Source organism: Sciurus carolinensis, chromosome 4 (genome assembly GCF_902686445.1).
Source record: "Sciurus carolinensis chromosome 4, mSciCar1.2, whole genome shotgun sequence".
Taxonomy (NCBI): Eukaryota; Metazoa; Chordata; class Mammalia; order Rodentia; family Sciuridae; genus Sciurus; species Sciurus carolinensis.
In genome coordinates, this window is record NC_062216.1 from 77492665 (window position 1) to 77515033 (window position 22369).

Here is a 22369-nt window from a genome sequence, read left to right on the forward strand (position 1 = left end):
AATTTGGTTCTTTTCTCTCACAGCCTTTAAAATTCTGTCTTTATTTTGTATGTTAGGTATTTTCATAATAATGTGCCTTGGTGTGGGTCTATTTTAATTTTGTGTATTTGGAGTCCTATAAACCTCTTGTACTTGATTTTCCATTTCATTCTTCAGATTTGGGAAATTTTCTGATATTATTTCATTGAATAGATTGTTCATTCCTTTGGTTTGTTTCTCTGTGCCTTCCTCAATCCCAATAATTCTTAAATTTGGCCTTTTCATGATATCCCATAGTTCTTGTAGATTCTGCTCATGTTTTATTACCGTCTTCTCTTTTTGGTCAACTTGGTTTTCAAGATTAAATATTTTGTCTTCGATATCTGAGGTTCTGTCTTCTAGATGTTCTATCCTATTGGTTATGCTTTCTATGGAGTTTTTAACTTGGTTTATTGTTTTCTTCATTTCAAGGATTTCTGTTTGTTTTTTTTTTTTCAATATCTCTCTTTATTGAAATGATCTTTTGCTTCTGTATTTTCTCTTTTAACTGTCGATTGGTGCGATCATTCAATGCCTGCATTTGCCCTTTCATCTCATCCTTCAATGCCTGTATTTGCTCTTTCATCTCCTCATTTGCTTCCCTGATCGTTTTGATTATGTACATTCTGAACTCCCTTTCTGATATTTCTTCTACCATGCAGTCATTGGATATTATTGCTATACCATCTAGGTTTGTTTGGGACATATTCTTCCCTTGTTTTCTCATATTGCTCAGGTATCTACTCCTCTAGTAGTGAAACTCTGGGATATTGCAGATTTCCATCATTGACTAATATTATCTGTGTAGATTTCCAATAACTCACCTCTTAGCCTTCAATAGCCTGAAGTCTTGGAGGAACTTCATAATGCGGTGCTCCACTAGGAAGATGGTCTTCTTGGGGTGGTGGTCTTCAGGTGGGGTAATTTCCCCAGTGGCTCTGAGTTGATCCTGAGTTTCTCAATACCTCCTCTTCTTGGCTTCTAGGTCTTGTCAAAGGTCCTCTAGCCTCCTGTAGGTGTCTCAGGAAGGGAGTTGCCCTTCCAATGATGATGGTCACATCCTCAGGAGTAATTCAAAATGCCTGAACTAGCCTATAAAGAAGCCTCTGGCTACGTCTGGTGGCAACAAACCTTGGTGTGGTGGTTGGGCAGGGTTGTTCAGTGGTGTCGTCTGTTTTTGGCCTGGTGGTTGGGCAGGTTGGCTACCCACCGCCCAGCTCCGGAAGGCAGGCGGGTTGGTGCCTACCTGCTACCTCTGCTATGCAAGCGGCCTAACTCGCCCGTCAGCTTGCTCCGAGATTACGACCAACCAGTGATGGCACTGACCTAGGTGCAGGGGTCAGGCGGGGTCTCTCAGTTATGATGTCTGTCCTTGGCCTGCTGGCTGGGCGGGTTATCTGCCCGCTGCTTACCTCTGCGATGTAGGTGGCCAGACTCAGCCGCCAGCTAGCTCCGCGACTGGGACCAACCAGTGATGGCACCGACCTAGGTGCAGGGCTTAGATACTTAATTCTTTCAGTAAGATTTAACTTGTAGTGGCCTGTGAAATTTTGGCAGACCAAAATAATGGTTTTGCCCACACTTCTTGTCAGATGTAGTTAAATTGGGGGAAATGAAAGAATACTCCATTAGGGAATGGTTTTGAGGAATAGGAAAAGACAGTGAATTTTTACACCTAATCTGCTCTTCAGATATTATTGATCACCCTTCTCTTACCAACATGGAGAGTAATCCTGCCTGGTGTCTGACAGTCTTCAGTAGAATTTAGTAGAAAGTGGTAGTCAGAGGATGTAGAATTCAGTCCCAAACTACCACTACCGACCTTGGACAAATCACTATCTCTAAGCTTATTTGATTATTAACTAAATAAATAGACAGCAATCAGCTTTGCTAAGCTCACAGAACTGTTGAGGAGATCAAAGGAGATACTGGACAAAGTAAACTTTGAACTTTGTATAGTTTTAGCAAGTATTCTTTATGTGCCAGAAGCGGATGCTAGTAATAAAAAAGGTAGAGGCTTTTGCACCTACCTGCAAGAAAGCAAACATGTAAGGCAAACAGCACAAAGGAGAAATTGCTGTTATGAAGAATATGTATAAAGCATGCTGGTATTTTACAACAGGAGGAAAGTTACGTTATTATATGGATGGAGTTTGGAGTTTATAAAATAGGAAGTTATCAAAAAAGGCTTCTGTAGGGAGGTATTATTTGAATCAGGCCTTGATAAATCATATGTATGTTCAGTCATCTGGAAAAGTATTTCAGGTCTGGCCTAAGCAAAGGCACAGTACTATATAAGTACATGTTTAGAGAAAGCTAAGAAATGAAATATAGTTAAGGAACTAATTCGAAAGATAGGTTGGGGAAGATTATGTAAGTGTATTAATATAAGAAAGTTTTCAGTCCCTAATATAGGCCATCATTTTGGAATATACATAAGAAAAATAAAGCATATGCCTTACCACCAGGTTGACTAGCCATTCCAGTTTTCCCAGGACTGAGGATTGCCCTGAGATGTGGGATTTTTGGTTTTCAAAACATGGGATAAGTTGAACTATATTTACTACAAAAATAATTCACAGAAAATTAAGCATAATATTCTATAGTATCTTTGAAAATATCAGTTATAATTCATTTGGTTGAATTCTATAAGAAGCCTCATTCAATATCTTTAGATTTTCTAATGTATTTCCTTCAGGTTTTGGCATGTGTGCCCAGGTTAATTTTCATGTCTACCTAAATAGGTCTATAAACACCAGAATTTGAGGCTATGAAATAGAGGTTAGAAGTTAAATAAAGTTTTTTTTTATTGTAAACAAATAGGATACATGTTGTTTCTCTGTACATGGAGTCAAGGCATACCATTTGTGTAATCATAAATTTACATAGGGTAATGTTGTTTGATTAATTCTGTTATTTTTTCCTTCCCCCCACCCCTCCCACCCCTCTTTTCCCTCTATACAGTCCTTCAGTTCTCCATTCTTACCACCCTCCTTAACCCTAATTCTAAACCTAACCCTAACCCTAATGCTAACCCCTCCCACCCCCCATTATATATCCTCATCCGCTTATCAGCAAGATCATTCGTCCTTTAGTTTTTTGAGCTTGGCTTATCTCACTTAGCATGATATTCTCCAATTTCATCCATTTGCCTACAAATGCCATAATTTTATCATTCTTGATGGCAGAGTAATATTCCATTGTATATATATGCCACAGTTTCTTTATCCACTCATCAATTGACGGACATCTAGGTATTCCACAATCTGGCTATGGTAAATTGAGCAGCAATGAACATTGATGTGGCTGTATCTCTGTAGTATGCTGATTTTAAGTCCTTTGGGTATAGGCCAAGGAGTGGGATAGCTGGGTCAAATGGTGGTTCATTTCCAAGCTTTCTGAGGAATCTCCATACTGCTTTCCAGAGTGGCTGCACTAATTTGCAACCCCACCAATGTTTGAGTGTACCTTTTTCCCCACATCCTTGCCAACACCTATTGTTGCTTGTATTCTTGATAATTGCCATTCTAATTGGGGTGAGATGGAATCTTAGGGTAGTTTTGATTTGCATTTCTCTTATTACTAGAGATGTTGAACATTTTTTCATATGTTTGTTGCATTTCTCTTATTACTAGAGATGTTGAACATTTTTTCATATGTTTGTTGATCGCTTGTAGCTCTTCTGTCAAGTGTCTGTTCATATCCTTAGCCCATTTATTGATTGGGTTATTTGTATTCTTTGTGTAGAGGTTTTTTTTTTTGTTGTTGTTGTTGTTTTTTTTTTTGGATGCTGGGGATTGAACCCAGGGCCTTGTGCTTACAAGGCAAGCATTCTACCGACTGAGCTATCTGCCCAGCTCCCTCGTGTAGAGTTTTTTGAGTTCTTTATATATATTCTGGAAATTAGTGCTCTATCTGAAGTGATTGCTTGTACATCTTCTTCTGTGAAGTGTGTGTTCATTTCCTTAGCCCATTTGTTGATTGGATTATTTGTATTCTTGGTGTAGAGCTTTTTGAGTTCTTTATATATTCTGGAAATTAGCGCTCTATCTGAAGTATGAGTGGCAAAGATATTCTCCCACTCTGTAGGCTCTCTCTTCACATTACTGATAGTTTCCTTTGCTGAGAGAAAGCTTTTTAGTTTGAATCTATCCCAGTTGTTGATTCTTGCTTTTATTTCTTGTGCTATGGGAGTCCTGTTAAGGAAGTCTGATCCAAAGCCAACAAGTTGAAGATTTGGACCTACTTTTTCTTCTATAAGATGCAGGGTCTCTGGTCTGATTCTGAGGTCCTTGATCCATTTTGAGTTGAGTTTTGTGTAGGGTGAGAGATAGGGGTTTAGTTTCATTCTGTTGCATATGGATTTCCAGTTTTCCCAACACCATTTGTTGAAGAGGCTATCTTTTCTCCATTGCATATTTTTGGCCCCTTTGTCTAGTATGAGAAAATTGTATTTATTTGGGTTTGTGTCCATGTCCTCTATTCTGTACCATTGATCTACCTGTCTATTTTGGTACCAATACCATGCCGTTTTTGTTACTATTGCTTTGTAATAGAGTTGAAGATCTGGTATTGCAATACCCCCTGCTTCGCTCTTGCTACTGAGGATTGCTTTAGCTATTCTGGATTTTTTATTCTTCCAGATGAATTTCATAATTGCTTGCTCTATTTCTACAAGGTACATCATTGGGATTTTAATTGGAATTGCATTGAATCTGTATAGCACTGTAGGTAGTATGGCCATTTTGACAATATTAATTCTTCCTATCCAAGAACATGGGAGATCTTTCCATCTTCTAAGGTTTTCTTTAATTTCTTTCTTTAGTGTTCTGTAGTTCTCATTGTAGAGGTCTTTCACCTCTTTTGTGAGATTGATTCCCAAGTATTTTATTTTTTTCGATGCTATTGTGAATGGGGTAGTTTTCCTAATTTCTCTGAAGATTCATCACTTATGTATAAAAAAGCATTGGATTTATGAACATTGATCTTGTAACCAACTACGTTACTGAATTCACTTATGAGTTCTAAAAGTTTTCTGGTGAAATTTCCAGGTTCCTCTAAATATATAATCATGTCATCAGCAAACAGGGATCGTTTGAGTTCTTCTTTTCCAATTCGTATCCCTTTAATTTCTTTGGTTTGTCTAATTACTCTGGCTAGAATTTCAAGGACAATGTTTAATAGAAGTGGTGAAAGAGGGCATCCCTGCCTTGTTCCAGTTTTTAGGGGGAATGCTTTCAGTTTTTCACCACTTAGAATGATATTGGCCATGGGCTTAGCTTACATGGCCTTTACAATGTTAAGGAATGTTCCCACTATCCCGATTTTTTCTAGTGTTTTGAGCATGAAGGGATGCTGTATTTTATCAAATGCTTCTTCTGCACCTATTGAAATAATCATGTGATTCTTTAAGTCTGTTGATATGGTGAATGACATTTATTGATTTCTGGATGTTGAACCAACCTTGCATCCCTGGGACAAAACGCACTTGATCGTGGTGTACAATCTTTTTAATATATTTTTGTATGCGATTTGCTAAAATTTTGTTGAGAATTTTTGCGTCAATGTTCATTAAGGATATTGGTCTGAAATTTTCTTTCCTCGATGTGTCTCTGTCTGGTTTAGGTATCAGGGTGATATTGGCATTATAGAATGAGTTTGGGAGGGTTCTCTCCTCTTCTATTTCATGAAATACTTTGAGGAGTGTTGGAATGAGCTCTTGTTTAAAGGTTTTGTAGAACTCGACTGAGAACCCATCTGGTCCTGGACTTTTCTTTGTTGGTAGGCTTTTGATGACCTCTTCTATTTCATTGCTTGAAATTGATTTATTTAAGTTGTGTATATCCTCCTCTTTCTATTTAGGTAATTCATATGTCTCTAGAAACTTGTTGATGTCTTCGAGGTTTTCTGTTTTGTTGGGGTATAGATTTTCAAAATAGCTTCTAATTATGTTTTGTATTTCATTCGTGTCTGCTGTGATATTTCCTTGTTCATTCCGAATTTTAGTAATTTGAGTTTTCTCCCTCTTTCTCTTTGTTAGTGTGGCTAAGGGTTTATCAATTTTGTTTATTTTTTCAAAGAACCAATTATTTATTTTGTTAATTTTTCCGATTGTTTCTTTTGTTTCAATTTCATTGATTTTGGCTCTGATTTTAACTATTTCCTGTCTTCTACTACTTTTGGTGTTGGTCTGCTCTTCTTTTTCTAGGGCTTTGAGCTGTAGTGTTAAGTCGTTTATTTGTTGATTTCTCCTTCTTTTGTTGAATGCACCCCCTGAAATAAATCTTCCTCTAGGCACTGCTTTCATAGTGTCCCAGAGATTTTGATATGATGTGTCCTTATTCTTGTTTACTTATAAGAAGTTTTTTATTTCCCTCCTGATGTCTTCTGTTATCCATTCATCATATAGTAGTGTATTATTTAATCTCCAGGTATTGGAGAAGTTTCTGTTTTTTATTTTGTCATTTATTTCTAATTTCAGTCCATTATGAGTACAAGGTAGTATCTCTGTCTTCTCGTATTTGCTAACAGTAGCTTTGTGGCATAAAATATGGTCTATTTCAGAGAAGGATCCATGTGCTGCTGAGAAGAAAGTGTATTCGTTCTTTGTTGGATGGTATATTCTATATATGTCCATTAAATCTAAATTGTTGATTGTGTTATTGAGATCTATGGTTTATTTGTTTAATTTTTGTTTGGATGATCTATCCAATGGTGAGAGAGGTGTGTTAAAATCGCCTAGTATTATTGTGTTGTGGTCTATTTGATTTCTGGAATTAAGAAGGATTTGTTTGACGTACGTGGATGAGCCAATGTTCAGGGCGTAGATATTTATGATTCTTATGTCTTGCTGATTTATGCTTCCCTGAAGCAGAATGTAATGTCTAGTTTTGGCTTGAAGTTCACATTATCTGAAATGAGGATGTATACTCCAGCTTTTTTGCTGTGTCCATGCACATGGTATGTTTTTTCCCATCCTTTCACCTTTAGTCTGTGAGTATCTCTTTCTATAAGATGAGTCTCTTGCAGGCAGCAAATTGTTGGATTTTTCTTTTTAATCCAATCTGCCAGTCTGTGTCTTTTGATTGATGAGTTCAGGCCATTAACATTCAGGGTTATTATTGTGATATGATTTGTATTCCCAGTCATTTGACTCATTTTTGTTTTTTGACATGATTTGGTTTCTCCTTTATTTGGCTATTCCTTTAGGCTAGTTCCTCCCGTTGCTGATTTGCATCGTTGTTTTTCATCTCTTCCTCATGGAATATTTTGCTGAGATTGTTCTGTAAATCCGGCTTTCTTTTTGTAAATTCCTTTAGCTTTTGTTTATCATGGAAGGATCTTATTTCGTCATCAAATCTGAAAGTAAGTTTTGCTGGGTATAAGATTCTTGGTTGGCATCCGTTTTCTTTCAGGACTTGGAAAATGTTATTCCAGGCCGTTCTAACTTTTAGGGTCTGGATTGAAAAATCTGCTGATATTCTTATTGGTTTCCCCCTGAATGTAATTTCGTTCTTTTCTCTCACAGCCTTTAAAATTCTGTCTTTATTTTGTATGTTAGGTATTTTCATAATAATGTGCCTTGGTGTGGGTTTGTTGTAATTTTGTATATTTGGAGTCCTGTAAGCCTCTTGTACTTGGTTTTCCATTTCATTCTTCAGATTTGGGAAATTTTCTGATATTATTTCATTGAATAGATTGTTCATTCCTTTGGTTTGTTTCTCTAAGCCTTCCTCAATCCCAATAATCTTAAATTTGGCCTTTTCATGATATCCCATAATTCTTGGAGATTCTGTTCATGATTTTTTACCATCTTCTCTGTTTGGTCAACTTTGTTTTCAAGATTAAATATTTTTTCTTCAATGTCTGAGGTTCTGTCTTCCAGGTGTTCTATCCTATTGGTTATACTTTCTATGGAGTTTTTAACTTGGTTTATTGTTTCCTTCGTTTCAAGGATTTCTGTTTTTTTTTTTTTTTTTCAGTATCTCTAACTCTTTATTGAAATGATCTCTTGCTTCCCGTATTTGGTCTTTTAACTGTTGATTGGTGCGATCATTTAATGCCTGCATTTGCTCTTTCATCTCCTCCTTCAATGCCTGCATTTGCTCTTTCATCTCCTCGTTTGCTTCCCTGAATGTTTTAATTATGTACATTCTGAACTCCCTTTCTGACATTTCTTCTGCTGTGCTATCATTGGGTTTTATTGATGTAGTATCTAGGTTTGTTTGGGACATTTTCTTCCCTTGTTTTCTCATATTGGTCAGATGTCAGTGGGACTCTGAGATATTGCAGATTTCCTCTATTGGTTTATACTGTCCCTGTAGATTTCCAGTATATTACCTCCCAGCCTTCAGTAGCCTGAAGTCTTGGAGGAACTTGATAATGCAGTGCTTCCAAAGAAAGCTGCCCCTAGCCTGCTACTGGTTCCAGGGCTTGGAGCTGGCTCTGTGCGGAAAGGCTCTCACTGGGCAGTCTGCTCCAAGAAGCTAGCCTTGAAAGGCGCCTGCTGTCAGAGGGAGCAGGGCTGCTTGGGGAAGTCCCTGGCTGCCCTGTCCTGGTCCCTTAAGCTGCCTGTGGGCCGGAACTCACCACTGGCTCCGGGACTCAGAGCTGGTTCTGTGCTGAAAGTCTCTCACTGGGGAGCCTGCTCTGAGAAGCTGGCCGTGTAGGAGGAGCCCACCGCCGGAGGGAGCAGGGCTACCTGGGGAAGACTCTAGCTGCCCTGCCCTGCTCTGAGAAGCCGCCCTGCTGCCCAGGCCGAGCTTCACCCAGTGGGGGAGACTCACTCCGTGGCTCTATTTTAGTCTGAGTCTCTCATTGCCTCCCCTTCTTGAATCCTGGGTTCTGGAGCGACAGGAGATGCAGTCACCCTCTAGTCCGCCATCTTGGATCATCCCATGGAAAGAGCCAGCCAAATAAGGTTTTAAGATCTTTTTAAGTGGCCCAGTTGTTGTCTTGATCCCCTAAAAGTTTAGTTCTTTTATAACCCTACCTGTTTTTAAGATGAAGTAAAACTACGTTAACTCTTCATATGATAAGCCTAAAATATGCTAAAATAGGTACCTCTTGTGATTAAGTATTACAAAGCAATAAAGCATTTGGGGGGAGGATCTTCTCAGATGGCATACAACAGTGATGTAGAAGTATTCTGTATAGCACCTGAGCACTTAAAATGTAGTTAGTGTGACTAAGGAACTGAATTTTTAACTTTGATAATTTACATTAACATTTTTGAATAACTACAGATGGCTAGTGACTACTATGTTGGTTAGTGCAATTACATAAAGAGTTCTTTACATGCCTTTAGTTGGCCTCGAAATAGTTAAACAATTTCATGAGCCTTTTTCAATCAAAGTTACTAATGACTCCAAATTAGAGTACAGGTATTCATATCACCAAAGTTTATAAAAATAAATGTTGAAGCTGCTTATTTGAAACCAAAATCCTATTTCTGCCTTTGGTAACACAAACAGTGGCCAATTCCAAAGCACTTTGTGAAATAGTTTTGAAGTAGATAAGATATATTCCCAATTCCAGCTGAAATTGAGGCTCAATGTTTTATTCAAATATTCAGTACCTCTTGATAAGATAATGATTTCCCACCAGAGTTTTTATTCCTTCCAACTTTGTGGTAATGAATCAAGTGAAGGGGTTATGGTCAGAGATATTTGTTTCTTACAGTTGTTAATTTAATCTTTAAAATGTTCTGTTAATTTTTTCCTACATCTAAAATTCTCTCTTCTTTGATCTCCCTTATGTCCCCTCTGACCTGCTTCTTTTTTCCTGGTTTGCCTCTCTATTTAAAATGATCAAACCAGTCCAAATTCCAATTTTCAAAACATGTTCTAACTGTATTGAGATAAACACTAGAGATTAGAGTCTCATGTTTTTTGTGTGGGTTTTTTTTTTTTTCAGTAACTTTTGATTCTTTAAGTATTTACAGAACAAGAGTTGTCAGGGTTATCTCATTCAGTTAAATAGATCAGAGTACTAAATCAAGAACAAGAGGGCTGGGATTACAGCTGAGTGGTAGAGCACTCTCCTAACTTGCTTGAGGTCCTGAGTTCCATCCACAGTACCACAATAGAAAAACACTAAAAGTAGAATGTGGCCTTAAAGAATCTATGAGAGTGTTTTATAAAGAAAGGCTGTAGTGAGGTATTCTGTATTGGTCCTTAATTCTATCCATTCACCTTTCTCTTCTCTTTTCTGTAATAGACTTCCATATGGATTTTAGCCATATCTGTCTTTTTACCATTTAAGTATATTACTTTTTAAATAAGAGAATCACCATCATGCAGAAATGCAGAACTTTTCATACCATTGTTTATCAAACATGTTCATGTTAAGCACTAGGTGCTATTTCTAAATTATCATGATATATTGATGTATATTTAATTCCATAATTGAATCTAGGAATTTTTGGTAGACTATGACAATATTATATGCTCAAACAAGCATGCCAATTCATGCCCAAAACAAATAAAAACAGTCCATTAAGTTAAGAATAATGGACTATCCTCTGGGCCTTCCATTGTATTTGCTACTTGCTTTTACTTAAATGAGCATGGTAAAGCAAAAAGAAAAAAAGAAACCTTTTTAAAATTATTACAACAAGATTAAAAAATTTGGTTAACTTACTTTTTCTCTTAAGTTGGATAAAAATACCACTATTAGTCAATTTGAATAGGATACCTAAATGTAGCATGAAAACCACTACTGTTCTGCATGAGCGTGATATGAGAACTCCTGGTTCAGAGTATTCTACGTTAAATACTATTGTTAAGTTTCCATTAGACAGTTTATCTAGGTATATGTTTGCTCAGTTCCTAACTGTTGGAATTTTTTCTAATCATAAAGCATAGGTTCGAAAAAGGAGACTGTAGGAGGGGCAATCAAGATGATAAAAATCTATATGTGGATTCAACTTAATTATATGGTAAATATTTAATTCCATGATTAGTTTGGCTGACAGTTCAAAGATACCAAAAATATATTTCTCAGAAGTATAATAGTTGTTTTGAAAAAAAAAAAAAAAACCCAAACAAGTGAGAGAAATAGCCAGTTTTCTTGGAGCCCAAATCACTCTAGCCTGTTTTCCAGACCTGTATCCAGAAAAACAAATTAATTTGGAGGTCAACATTTAAAATGCCAATTGTCTGCTTCTTTTCCTTCAACCAAAACAAATACCAAAACCATAAGAAATAAGCAATGCCATAAGAAAGAGCAATCCTTTTTATTACATGCCACTTCCCTTTAACACACATGCTACAACCCCTTGTATATCCTTGCAGTTCCTCAAACTACATTTTTTTTTTTTTGCCTCAGAATTTTCACATGTATAATTCCACTCCTGAAAAGTTCTCTTTTTCTGGCTTTCCTACCCAAACCTAAGGTCTTAATTTAAATGCCATTTCTTCAAAGGAGATCTTTACTTTTTACTTCCTTCTACTGTCCCATACTTTTCTTCATAGCACCTAATTTATAATTATCAGATACCCACTTAAATAAATATATCATGTCTCTTACTGTGTAAACTATAACCAAAAGTTGTTTCTTTCTTCTAACACCTAGCTCACTCACTGTCTAGTACAGCAAGGTTTAGCAAATTTTAATATTAGAATAAATAATTTTGTCAATTTGATTTAAATGAACAGCTAAAAATCAACAACAGAATTCCACATGATGTTACCACTGGGTGTGAAGCCCTCCACCTCCTTTCTCCCTACTGCCATTTACAACCTACTTAAATCCTTGCTACTCCTTGTGGTATTCCAACAGGGTCAACAGTCATTCTTCATTTAGATGACTCATTACAGCTCCATCAGGAATCCATTTTCTACAATATTTTCAAATGCCAATTATCTTTCCTATATCAGTCTTAAGATTTCCTTTCTAGGGTACTCATATTTTAAAATCACAGATCACCCTGTTCAACAGAATTGCCTTCATTGTGATATTTTCAGTACACTGAATTAGTAGAGGATTACTATCATCGCCCAAAAGCTCACATAAAAGTGATGACTTCTTAATTAGAAGTTCATTGGACTAGACAAAGGGGAAATAAGGGAAGGGAAGGGGGATGGAAATAGAAAGACAGAATGAATCAGACATATCTTTCCTATCTGCATATATGAATACACAACCAATTTTAACTCCACATCATGTACAACCACAATAATGAGATTATAATTGGAACAAGTTAGATTTATTCTATGTATGTATACTATTTCAAAATATACTGTCATGCAAAAAAACAAAAATAAAATAAAATTTATGACTTCTTGGTTTTAGTCATGTGGTGTACATAATACAAGTGTATCGTGGCATCATCTTTAGGCATTCTATAGGCATGTCCTGCTCCACAGTGTTACAGATTGAGGTTCTCTTCTTGGCCACAGTAGGTTTTGAATAAAAAATTATGAAAAGTCCTAGGTTAGGAAAGGCAAAAGAAAGGAAGCTAACCTTTATTGAGCACATAGTATGTATCATATACTGTACAAATACTCATTAGTCTTCTCCACAAACCAGTGAGATACCAATCTTTCCATTTTACACATAAAGAATTCTTTTTCTGTCTTTGTAGGTTGTCACTTGAATTTTTCTACTAACATGAATTTCTGGTTATTTGCTTCTACCTTCTCTATTTTAGAGAATTTGGTAGCTGTATACTAGAAAAACCTATTTCCACTCAATAAATACTAATTTAATGAAATAAGATTCACAGTAAATCAATGGATGCTTGAAAATTATAAGTTAATCATCCTGTGTCAGATTACATTCTTGTCGAGACCTTGTTAATGGCCATCTGAGCTACTAAGACTTCTTGCTTGGTTTCCACATTTGTTATTACACACACACACACACACACACACACACACACACACACATACCATTTTCATCATTCATCTTACTTTGATTTTCTAGGCTTGCTGTCCTTAGTCTTGTAGGGATGGAAAATAAACCTGATGAACAATACTTGTTGAATATTCTTAATCCTCCAGCTTCTTATCAAATGTAGTACCCAAACAGGGTTGACTTGACTCAAAATTAGATAAAAGGGGACTATCTTTCTTATATCTATACCCAAGGAGAAATTCTGAAGCTTTCCTTCAAAGTTCTTCAACCTTGCATGTAAGGACCAGGACTGGAAAATTTTATGCCCCCCCTCAAGCTCCTCTTTGAAGGAGATTTTGGTCCACATCTATACTCTTGAGCAAATAAAATCTTAACTCTTCTCTTCAACTCCTTTATTAGATTTCTATTTCTTCATTCCATTCCAGTTTCTTTAAACTTTGTAATAGTCTAGATAAAAATATTGTTAAGGAGTAAACTAGCCTGAGAAGGACTAGTCTATTTGTGCTATACCTCAACAAACACTGCAGATTTTTTTAAAACTGCAAACTTTCAAAACCTCCTTTGCATTGACACATCTACCACTTCTACCCAGGGTTTTTAGGATTGGGACAGAAAAATTAGACTGACAGTATTTCTCAGGTCCAGGGTATGTGGCATGGAGAGCAGCAACCAGCATCACTTCACATTTCTAGGGAAATACATAGGGAAAGATCCAGGATCTATGTCCTTTTTATCCTTTTGTGTCCCACTAGAAAGTCCATTCTGTGTTCTTGGAGGAATTGGTTCCAAGAGACTAGGATTGCATATAAATGTATCTCAGCTGGGAGTCTTCAAAGGATGCTGTAGCTGTAGGAAAGGCTTTCTACACTGATGCCAGCCACAGAAGCATATAGTTCAGGCACCACCAACTCTGGTACTTGCAGCACAGCCTTGTCATCAGCAGTTCTAGCAGCACCTTCTAAGCGAAAGCGCAGGTCTCTGGGTAAGGGACGACTGTCCTCATTCCAACGCCAACAGGACTTCATAATATTGTACCTGAGGGGGGACGAGAGAAACAGGCAAATGTATAAGAAACATATCTCCTCTCTCAAGAATTATTTACACACACACACACACACACACACACACACACATAAACAAACTCTGCTATTCTTTAATCTTTGTCCTGTCTCATTCCCAGAGACTAATAATTCTTCTCATCCTCTTTATATCAAGTCTGTTAATATCCTCTTCTTATTGGGACTTCTTTTTTTTTCTTTCCATGTTTTTCAATTGGTACATGGGACTTCTTTTATAATAGAAAAGACTGAAGATTTTTCAAACTACAGAGTATGATAGGGTAGTTTTTTTTCATTATGCATTGTTCATTGTATGTTGTAAACAATGCACACTAAGGGCAGGGCTAGAACTAAACTTTTTTTTTTTTACTCTGACATGGGCTGGAAGTTTTAAGTATTCTACTGTATTGCTGCACACTTTATGTTGATCTTTTTGTTATTTCAGATATTCATCAAAATCTTATGTTTAAAGTAAGGTATTTTGTCAGTTATGTGGCTCCACCGGTATCAGGGACAAACTTTTATGCACTGAAACCTACAGGAATTTTGGCAGCAGTTTCATTATAGATAACCAGTTAGCCTTATTTACTGTTCATATGTGCATATACATGCATAAAGTTAAGATATTTACACTTTATAATCTGCTTGATATAGTAATTATTTATTATAGAGAAAAACAAGTACTAGAAATTTACCTTTCAGGGCTTAAAAATTTTACAAATAGTAATCTACTAGAAATGTTCACTAACATGTTATCTCTGCTGTCTTTTTAACATAGTTTAACTTTTTCTTATGTTCCACAATAGTACCTTTTTGAACTTTATTAATCAAAATATTCTGCATGTAATTTTCAATTTTCTTATTCTACTCCTTCAGATTGGTTTGCCAGTGGTTCCTTTCTGTTGAGAATATTGAATCCTCCTCCTGCCTTTGTAATTTCTCCTATTGCCCCCCAACCCACCGTGTCTTTTTCAGGTTACTTCTTTCATGCTGAGAGCTGAGAAAACAGCAGTAGTTTTAAAAGTTAAATAATGAAAAAGAGCCAGTATACTCTGAATGAAAAAGTCTAGTACAAGTGATTTTATGAGCGCTGTCTTTGAACTGAGGCTGGCAGAGGACTGGCATTTAGACAAAGCAATACTGTACTTCCATTGCATTTGATCCATTTCCTGCCTACTTTAGAAGATCCCTATAGAATTAAACTAACTTTATCAAATTAGATTCCTAATATAGTTCTCATTTTGTGTATGATAATGTGAGTGTATACACACACATATATGATATATGTGCATAAATTATATATAAGCAAATGTGTTTTACTTCATGGATTTGGTCTAAGTCCATGCATTAGCACATAAGGACAACTAAGGATCATCTGAGTCACTTTGAAAAGGGAGTGATTGATAGGGAGCAAAACGTATTTGTAATCAGAGAAAAGTAAACCTTCAAAATCCACTTACATGGTGTGTGTGCAGCTACTGGGTCTCTTCATGACTTTTCTTCTCTGAAGATACTGTAGAATGCTGGTAGGAGGGACTTCAGGATATGGTGGTGCCCCTGTCAATATGGAAAGAATTAGAGTAGCAAAAGAAATTTAGGGTCTTGTAAAATATGAACTTCAAATAACATTACTCTCCATCCACTTGAGCTAATTGTTAGCAAAAGAATAGAGAAACTACTAGATAAAAGAGAATTGTCCCCTGCTGTTTAAGTAAGGATGTAGCATAGTGAATTTAGGGAAAGGAGAATCTTGAGTCTTTAGGAAAGTAATAAAATAATGCAAAGTAAGAAACATGACCTTTCCTACACTCTTCACAACATGGGAAGGTGCTATAATTTCTTAGTTCATTCAATTAATAAGCCTGAAGAAAACATGTTTACACAAGATCAATCTAGGAATTATTCTTTAGATGAGAAAAAAATTCCTTGGAATTATATTGCTGGGTGGAAACAAAGAAAGGAAGAGAATAAAAGAAAGTTAAGAGAAGGGAAGGGAAGGGAAGGGAGGGAAGGAACAGAGTAAAGAGGGATCATAACTTTACAAGACTTCTCAGGAATCAGGCTTGGAAGTCATGTCAACCCACTTCATCTTTGGGCCTGTTCTGAAACACTTTCTCAATAAAGAAATCAACCCCCAAATAAACATACTTTATATTTGCAGCCAGACACACACTACTGGGGATCATCCTTACCTAGAGTTACCATCTCATAGAGCAGGATCCCAAAGGACCAGCTGTAAAAGAAACAAAACCATCTACTTAACTTCAATTTTTTCTTTCCTAGAGAACCCGCTTAAATATAGAAGCCTTCAGTAACAGTACCATAAAGAAGGTAATAAAGGAGAATAAAGGGGTATCTGATAAAATAAGCAAAGTAATAATGCATTTCTGGCCAGGTGCAGTGGCTCATACCTGTAATCCCAGAGGTAGAATGATTGCATGTTCAAGGCCAGCCTGGGCAATTTAGCAAGACCTTGTCTCAAAATAAAAAACAGAAAGGCTGGGGATGTAGCTCAGTCATAGAGTGCCCTGGGTGCCACGGAAAAAGGAAGAAAGAGAAAGCCTTTCTCTACAATTCCCTTAGATTCTAATTTCTTTGAGGACTGAATCTATATCTCTTCTATATTTAACAAGAAAAGACGTTTACTATTATTTGTATGTATGTGTGCATGCAATCACATAAATCTATTCACCCATAATTACTTCTGCATCTTTTTCATTCTTTCCACCCCTCTCTGATAAAATTTTAGTTTTTGTTCTTAGCACAAGCCCAAACAAGGTTATTACTTATCCACCATTTTCTCAGTAAATCTAATTGCCCAAAACTAGAAAAAATATTAACAAACCAAGCTTTATATATTTTTGGAATAGGTATTTGCCTAAGCAATATGATTCGAAAGTGTGTATAACACTATAATAAAAATCATTAAATGAGTAATATTTTATGACTAAGCTTATTACCAACAGGTAACTGTTGAAAAGTAGATATCAGTAAAACATCGATGGAAGTTTTTAACTAATATCATTTTTTTTTCTTTTTTGGCGGCACTGGGGATTGAACCCAGGGCCTTGTACTTGCAAGGCAAGCACTCTACCAACTGAGCTATCTCCCCAGCCCTTAACTAACATCATATTAACTAATGTTCTAAATTTCCTCTGCCACTTATGACACTCATGGTTAATAGGATACTCTACATTGCATCTCTGTGTTTCTTCAAGCACTTGAGTTATATGGTTAGCAAATATAGTCAGTTGTGATTCTTTACAATTCTGTTTACACCATTTGTACATATAACTGTAATTGTATATTATTATGTAAGCAAATAAATATTATAAAGGATTATTAAATATAAATGTTGTCTCCCTGAAAAGTAAGTTGAATGCCTTGCTAAAAAAAATTAAAAATAAAATAAAATAAAGTGTGGTGTTGAGAATAGGTTTGTGCAAAGTTGTGGTCAATGAGAAGCAATAACCCCCCATTGTTGGATCCTGTCCCTGCCCTAACTTTGCAAGAGGGAGTCCAGCTCAGGTACATGTGACCTTCCGGCATTTCCTGGAATTTGTCTTATCCAAATCCCTAATGAAATGACTTGTACAACAATCTGTCTGTGCCTTATGAAAGTATCTATGTAAGCCAGGTGCAGTGGTGCACTTCTATAATCCCAGCAATTTGGGAGGCTGAGGCAGGAGGATTTCGAGTTCAAAGCCAGCCTCAGCAACTTAGTAAGGCTCTAAGCAACTTAGCAAGATCCTGTCTCTAAATAACATATAAAAAAGGAGGATGTGGATCAGTGGTTAAGCACCCCTGGGTTCAACCCATGGTACCACACACATACAAAAAAAAGTGTCTGTGTACTTTTTATTCTTTTTTAAAGTAACTTTTAAAAGTGGACAGGAGACTAGCAGACATGGTAGGATTCTAGAAACCTGTGACTGATCACTGAGACCCTTTTGCATTGTTCTTGATATTGAAATGATAGAGCATACATCCCACCCCCACTCACTCCCCATATCTGTGTACATACCTTTTGAAAAGTGTTTCTTATCTTACTGATTCAATATTGTGACTTCTCAATACAGTGTAATCTTTGGGAAACTGTAGTAAAGGCTTTAAAACTTGGGGAGCAGGTTGGGAAGGGTTTGCCCTGATTTTTGTACGTTGATTGTTCTATTTTTGTGTTTTTATGTTTTACATTAACATAATTTTCTTGTTTGAAAAACAAATACAGCCTGGTGTGGTAGGCATGCCTTTAATCCCAGCACCTCAGGAGGCTGAGGCAGGAGTTCTTGAGTTCAAAGTCAGTTTCAGCAAAAGCAAGGTGTTAAGCAACTCAGTAAGGCCCTGTCTCTAAATAAAATACAAAATAGGGCCAGGGATGTGGCTCAGTGGTTGAGTGCCCCTGAGTTCAATCCCTGGTACCCTTTTGGGTAATCCTTTTGAAAAACAAAACAACTTTAGCTTGTTTAGGTTTCATAAAATTGTGTGGGTGAGAACAGTAGAAAATTTAAAAAAAAATTATAACCAGTGTGCAAATTGTGCAAATGTTTTCAAGTTTCTCACTGCACTTAGAACCATCCCAAATGGTTATAGCGGTGCTATTTAGACAGGAAACACAACATATGACTTCATTTAGAAGCCCCATCCTCCCAAAATGCAGCTGTTCCCCATCTTCAAATGATTGATAAATAAATACACATCTGTATATTTTAAGTTAAAGTTAAGTATTTATGGTATGAATATTTTTACTTTGGGGATTCTTTATTTAACTGGCCTTCTGGTTAAGTTGGTTTACACTCTCTAGGTAAAAGCAAAACTACTAGATTAAGTCCTCAGAACTGGTGTAAATAATCTTTTCAATTTTTTTCTTTCCTAATGTAAACTTCTAATCTAATTCAGAAGGAATGCTTGAAAAAGCACTAAAAGGAGATTGCAAGCAGAGGCCAAACATGTACTCTGTACCATAACATTTTTTTCTTGAGTGTATGTCTAACTTCTAAGTATAGATCTCATTTGTAGACATAACTGACAATACACTCAATAATAATCAAGGAGAATACCCAGGTTGTGAAGAGAAGAAATCCAAAGGGCAGGAACAAACCATACATGTCTCCTCTGATGCCAGCAGGTCTCAGGAGAAGCCGTTCAGGGGCAAGCCACTTGAGAGGGATGGTCCGAGCAGAGGAGATGGCCCCGAGGGCATGAACTTCATAAGCCAGGCCCAATCCACAGAGTTTAGCAGTCAGATCACTTTGGATCAGGATATTCCTGGCTGCCACATCCCCATGGAACAGATGCTTATCCTGCAGAAATTCCTGACAGCAAAGGATCAAAGATAATCAGCTGTCTGAAGGTCACTGCTCAGCTCACAGATAAGAGAGACAGTTCTAGGAAGACTCAAAAAGACAAGGGCACTTTCTACTCTAAACAAGTCTCCTTATAATGACATCACTTCCAAAGCATGCTAATGGATCAGACATTTTTACCTTATGTTTAAGATGACCAAACTGAGCTAATAATCCAAATGACATTAATGCTAGATTTATTTACTTATTTATTTTTGTAGTGCTAAGAATCAGACCCAGAGGCTCATGCATGCATGGTTAGTGGTGCTCTACCACTAAGCTACACCCCTATCCTTAATACAGGATTTCAAAAGTACTATCATAAAATTTGATACTTCTCTTTTTACAAATTCCAAACTCCATCTGCAATAAAATGACTCCTTTTCTATTATAATATTCCAACATGTTTTATATGTATTCTTTATTATAGCAATTGCTCCTTTGTGCTGATATTTGACTTACATGTTTGCTTTCTTTTTTAGAGTATGGGTGCAAATGCCTTTATCTTTTTATTACTACTGTTCAACTGTTTCTGGCACATAAGAAATGTACGTTAAAACCCATGTCATATCAAATTCAAAACTTACTTTATATACTGTGGGAAGCTGTCCTTATTCAGCAGAATCAGACTAGGTTGAGCCATGTGACGCAGAGGCCTGGCTTCTAGGAACTGCAGGAAAGTGTGTGGTGCATGGAGTCGTTCCCTGTCTCCTTCTGGAATTTTCCCCCTAAGAGAATGGCTCCCTTAACTCCACCCTATCCTGTTCATCAGAAGAAGCTCCTCCCAGTCCTTGCCCCATTTTATCTGCATATTATAAATAAAGGAGAGTTGGGTGACTTGGTTGTTGTAAAGAGGCCAGAGCTGGTATGACTGGACGCATCACACCCCGCTCTCTCATAAGTAGAGTATTGGCTCTCGCGTGTTTAGTGAGTAGTTAAGTTTTTTTGGGTAATAGATAGAAAAATCACCAACATCCTCCTCCGGCAGTTAACCCTTTCTTCCTCCACACAAGATGTGGCAGAGAGGACCCTGACAATATACATTATCTCGATTGATCGTCCCAACAGTTTTATAAGCTTAGCAAACCTGATTGCTCTTTATCTATTTGGTTGATGAACATACAGGCTGAGAGATAGTGATGTGTCCAAGGTTAGGTAGTGATAGTGCTGGGATTGAGTTCAACATCGTCTGACTACCACTTTCTAGTAAATTCCACTGAAGATTAGTTATCATCCACCAGTTAGATATTGGAAGAGGTAGTAGATTTCATGGAAAATTTGTATATTATCTTATTTTCTCCCTAACATAACTGGATGAAATGAGGTAATAATATTTTGGATCTTAGGGAGTGTCTTTTGGATAAATTTCAATGATTACACAAGGCCAAAAAGTTACTAAGTGGTAGTGACCAGATCAAGGTATTCTAATTCATAGAAAATACAACAAAAACTCTACTAATAATTCTATTTTTTATTTAATAATCCATTTTATTTTGTATTCTACTAATAGTTCTTGAGTCAAGCTCCAAATTTAAATTGCCTAAAAACTTTTTTAAAACATAGGATCTTCACCCTGAATTCACTAAACCATAATCTAGGAAGAGACACTTGGTAATCTATATTATACAGAAGTATCAAAATGATTCTAGTGCAGACCTCAAAGCATTTGAGACCCACAGTGACTAATGGCTTATAGGCTATTTCTCTTCCGGCACAAATATATTCAAGGTTGATGGAGAAACTGAGAAGCTGTGTGTGACTAAAGAGATAAAGATTGCAAGTTATGATTGCTAACCAAGGACAGTATAAAAATTTAAAAGATTGAACTGTAATTTCCAGTTGTTGATGAAGAAGGAAACAGTTGACTACTAGTTTTCTCTCATGAGGTTTTAGAACAAAGAAATTATATGGTAATGAGAAGAATTAAGGAAAGTATTGACTTTGAGGTTGTTAAAAATAACAAATTGTGTGGTATTGCCTGTTGTAGGTAACACAGGGCCCTGATGAATGCATCAGTTTCATCAATTTAGCTCTATTAGGCACCTCAGCAATTAAGGTTCAGAAGCAAGGTAGGCTGCAATCTGACATCCTAACTTTACCAAGGGATCATACCAGCTAAGCACTCCAAATGCTGTAGGTAATATTCATCCATACGATGTGTGCCCCCACCCCCTTATCCCATGGGAGCTTCAGATACAACAATTGCTCTTTTCTCACTTCACTACTTTTTTTTCTTTTTTTTTTTTTTTTTTACTTTTTCCTGATTCTGCTTAGATCACTGGTATACTTCACACATTAGGGTGTCCAAATATATCAAAGACTTAAAAAGAGTAGCTTCACAGAGCCTTGATTTTTTTCTAACAAATGCTAATTTTAAACACAATTATCTGAGTGATTTCATAGAGTCATCTAACTCTCCTGAGTGATTGATTCTAGTAAAGGTAAATATTTTCTTTTAAACTCAGAGTTCTATAACCTCTTCATTTAGGTTGTTTTAAAATAAAAGAGTGATTCTACTGTCTCCCTTCACATTCTTCCTCTTTCACTTGTTTCTTATTCTTTTTTAAGTATGCACACTCCCTATCACATTCATTATCAAATCATGTCTCCAGCCAAAAATGTTCCAAACCAGTTTGTCTTGTTTTCCAGATACAAATTTGTATTCTAGTTCTGTGGCCTTTCATCCATTCAGTTTCTCTTCCCATATCTTCTCCCAACTTGCTTCCCAAATTTCCCCTTTCCCATCAGTTCTTAAAAGAATACATGGATAAATAAGAGTATAAAGTAAATGGGCATATAGCTCTCGGCACTGGCTTTTGAAATTTTAAGATTTAGTAAACTTAAAATTCTTCCTGTTCCTTCCAGAAATCCTAAATTGATCACCTTTTTCCTGGAAATACTAATCCTGTAGTAGATTATCTAAATAATTTCATAGAGAAGGGACTAAAAGTAATTATGAGTGTATGACTATCTGACCCCTAATCTCTTTCTAATTTAAAATATATGCCCCATCTGGGAATCTGAACATGGGAACAATGGCACCAAATATTAGGCTAATAAGAAAATATCCACCCTCTGTTTTTATTTTTCCTG

General features: G+C 36.5%; 1 protein-coding gene across 3 annotated transcripts in view; it reads right to left on the minus strand.

Annotated features, from left to right (window-relative positions):
* Positions 1–12216: 12216 nt before the first annotated feature.
* The window catches only part of Styk1 (serine/threonine/tyrosine kinase 1), a 53930-nt gene continuing 43777 nt past the window's right edge, over positions 12217–22369 (minus strand). For all 3 annotated transcript variants that reach the window (XM_047548090.1, XM_047548089.1, XM_047548088.1), the window contains exons 7-10: positions 19038–19246; positions 16127–16167; positions 15395–15491; positions 12217–13911 (exon numbers count right to left, since the gene is read on the minus strand). In XM_047548090.1, the coding sequence (XP_047404046.1) occupies positions 13707–13911; positions 15395–15491; positions 16127–16167; positions 19038–19246 (552 nt within the window). In that variant the 3' untranslated portion in view covers positions 12217–13706. The remainder of the gene's footprint in view (positions 13912–15394; positions 15492–16126; positions 16168–19037; positions 19247–22369) is intronic.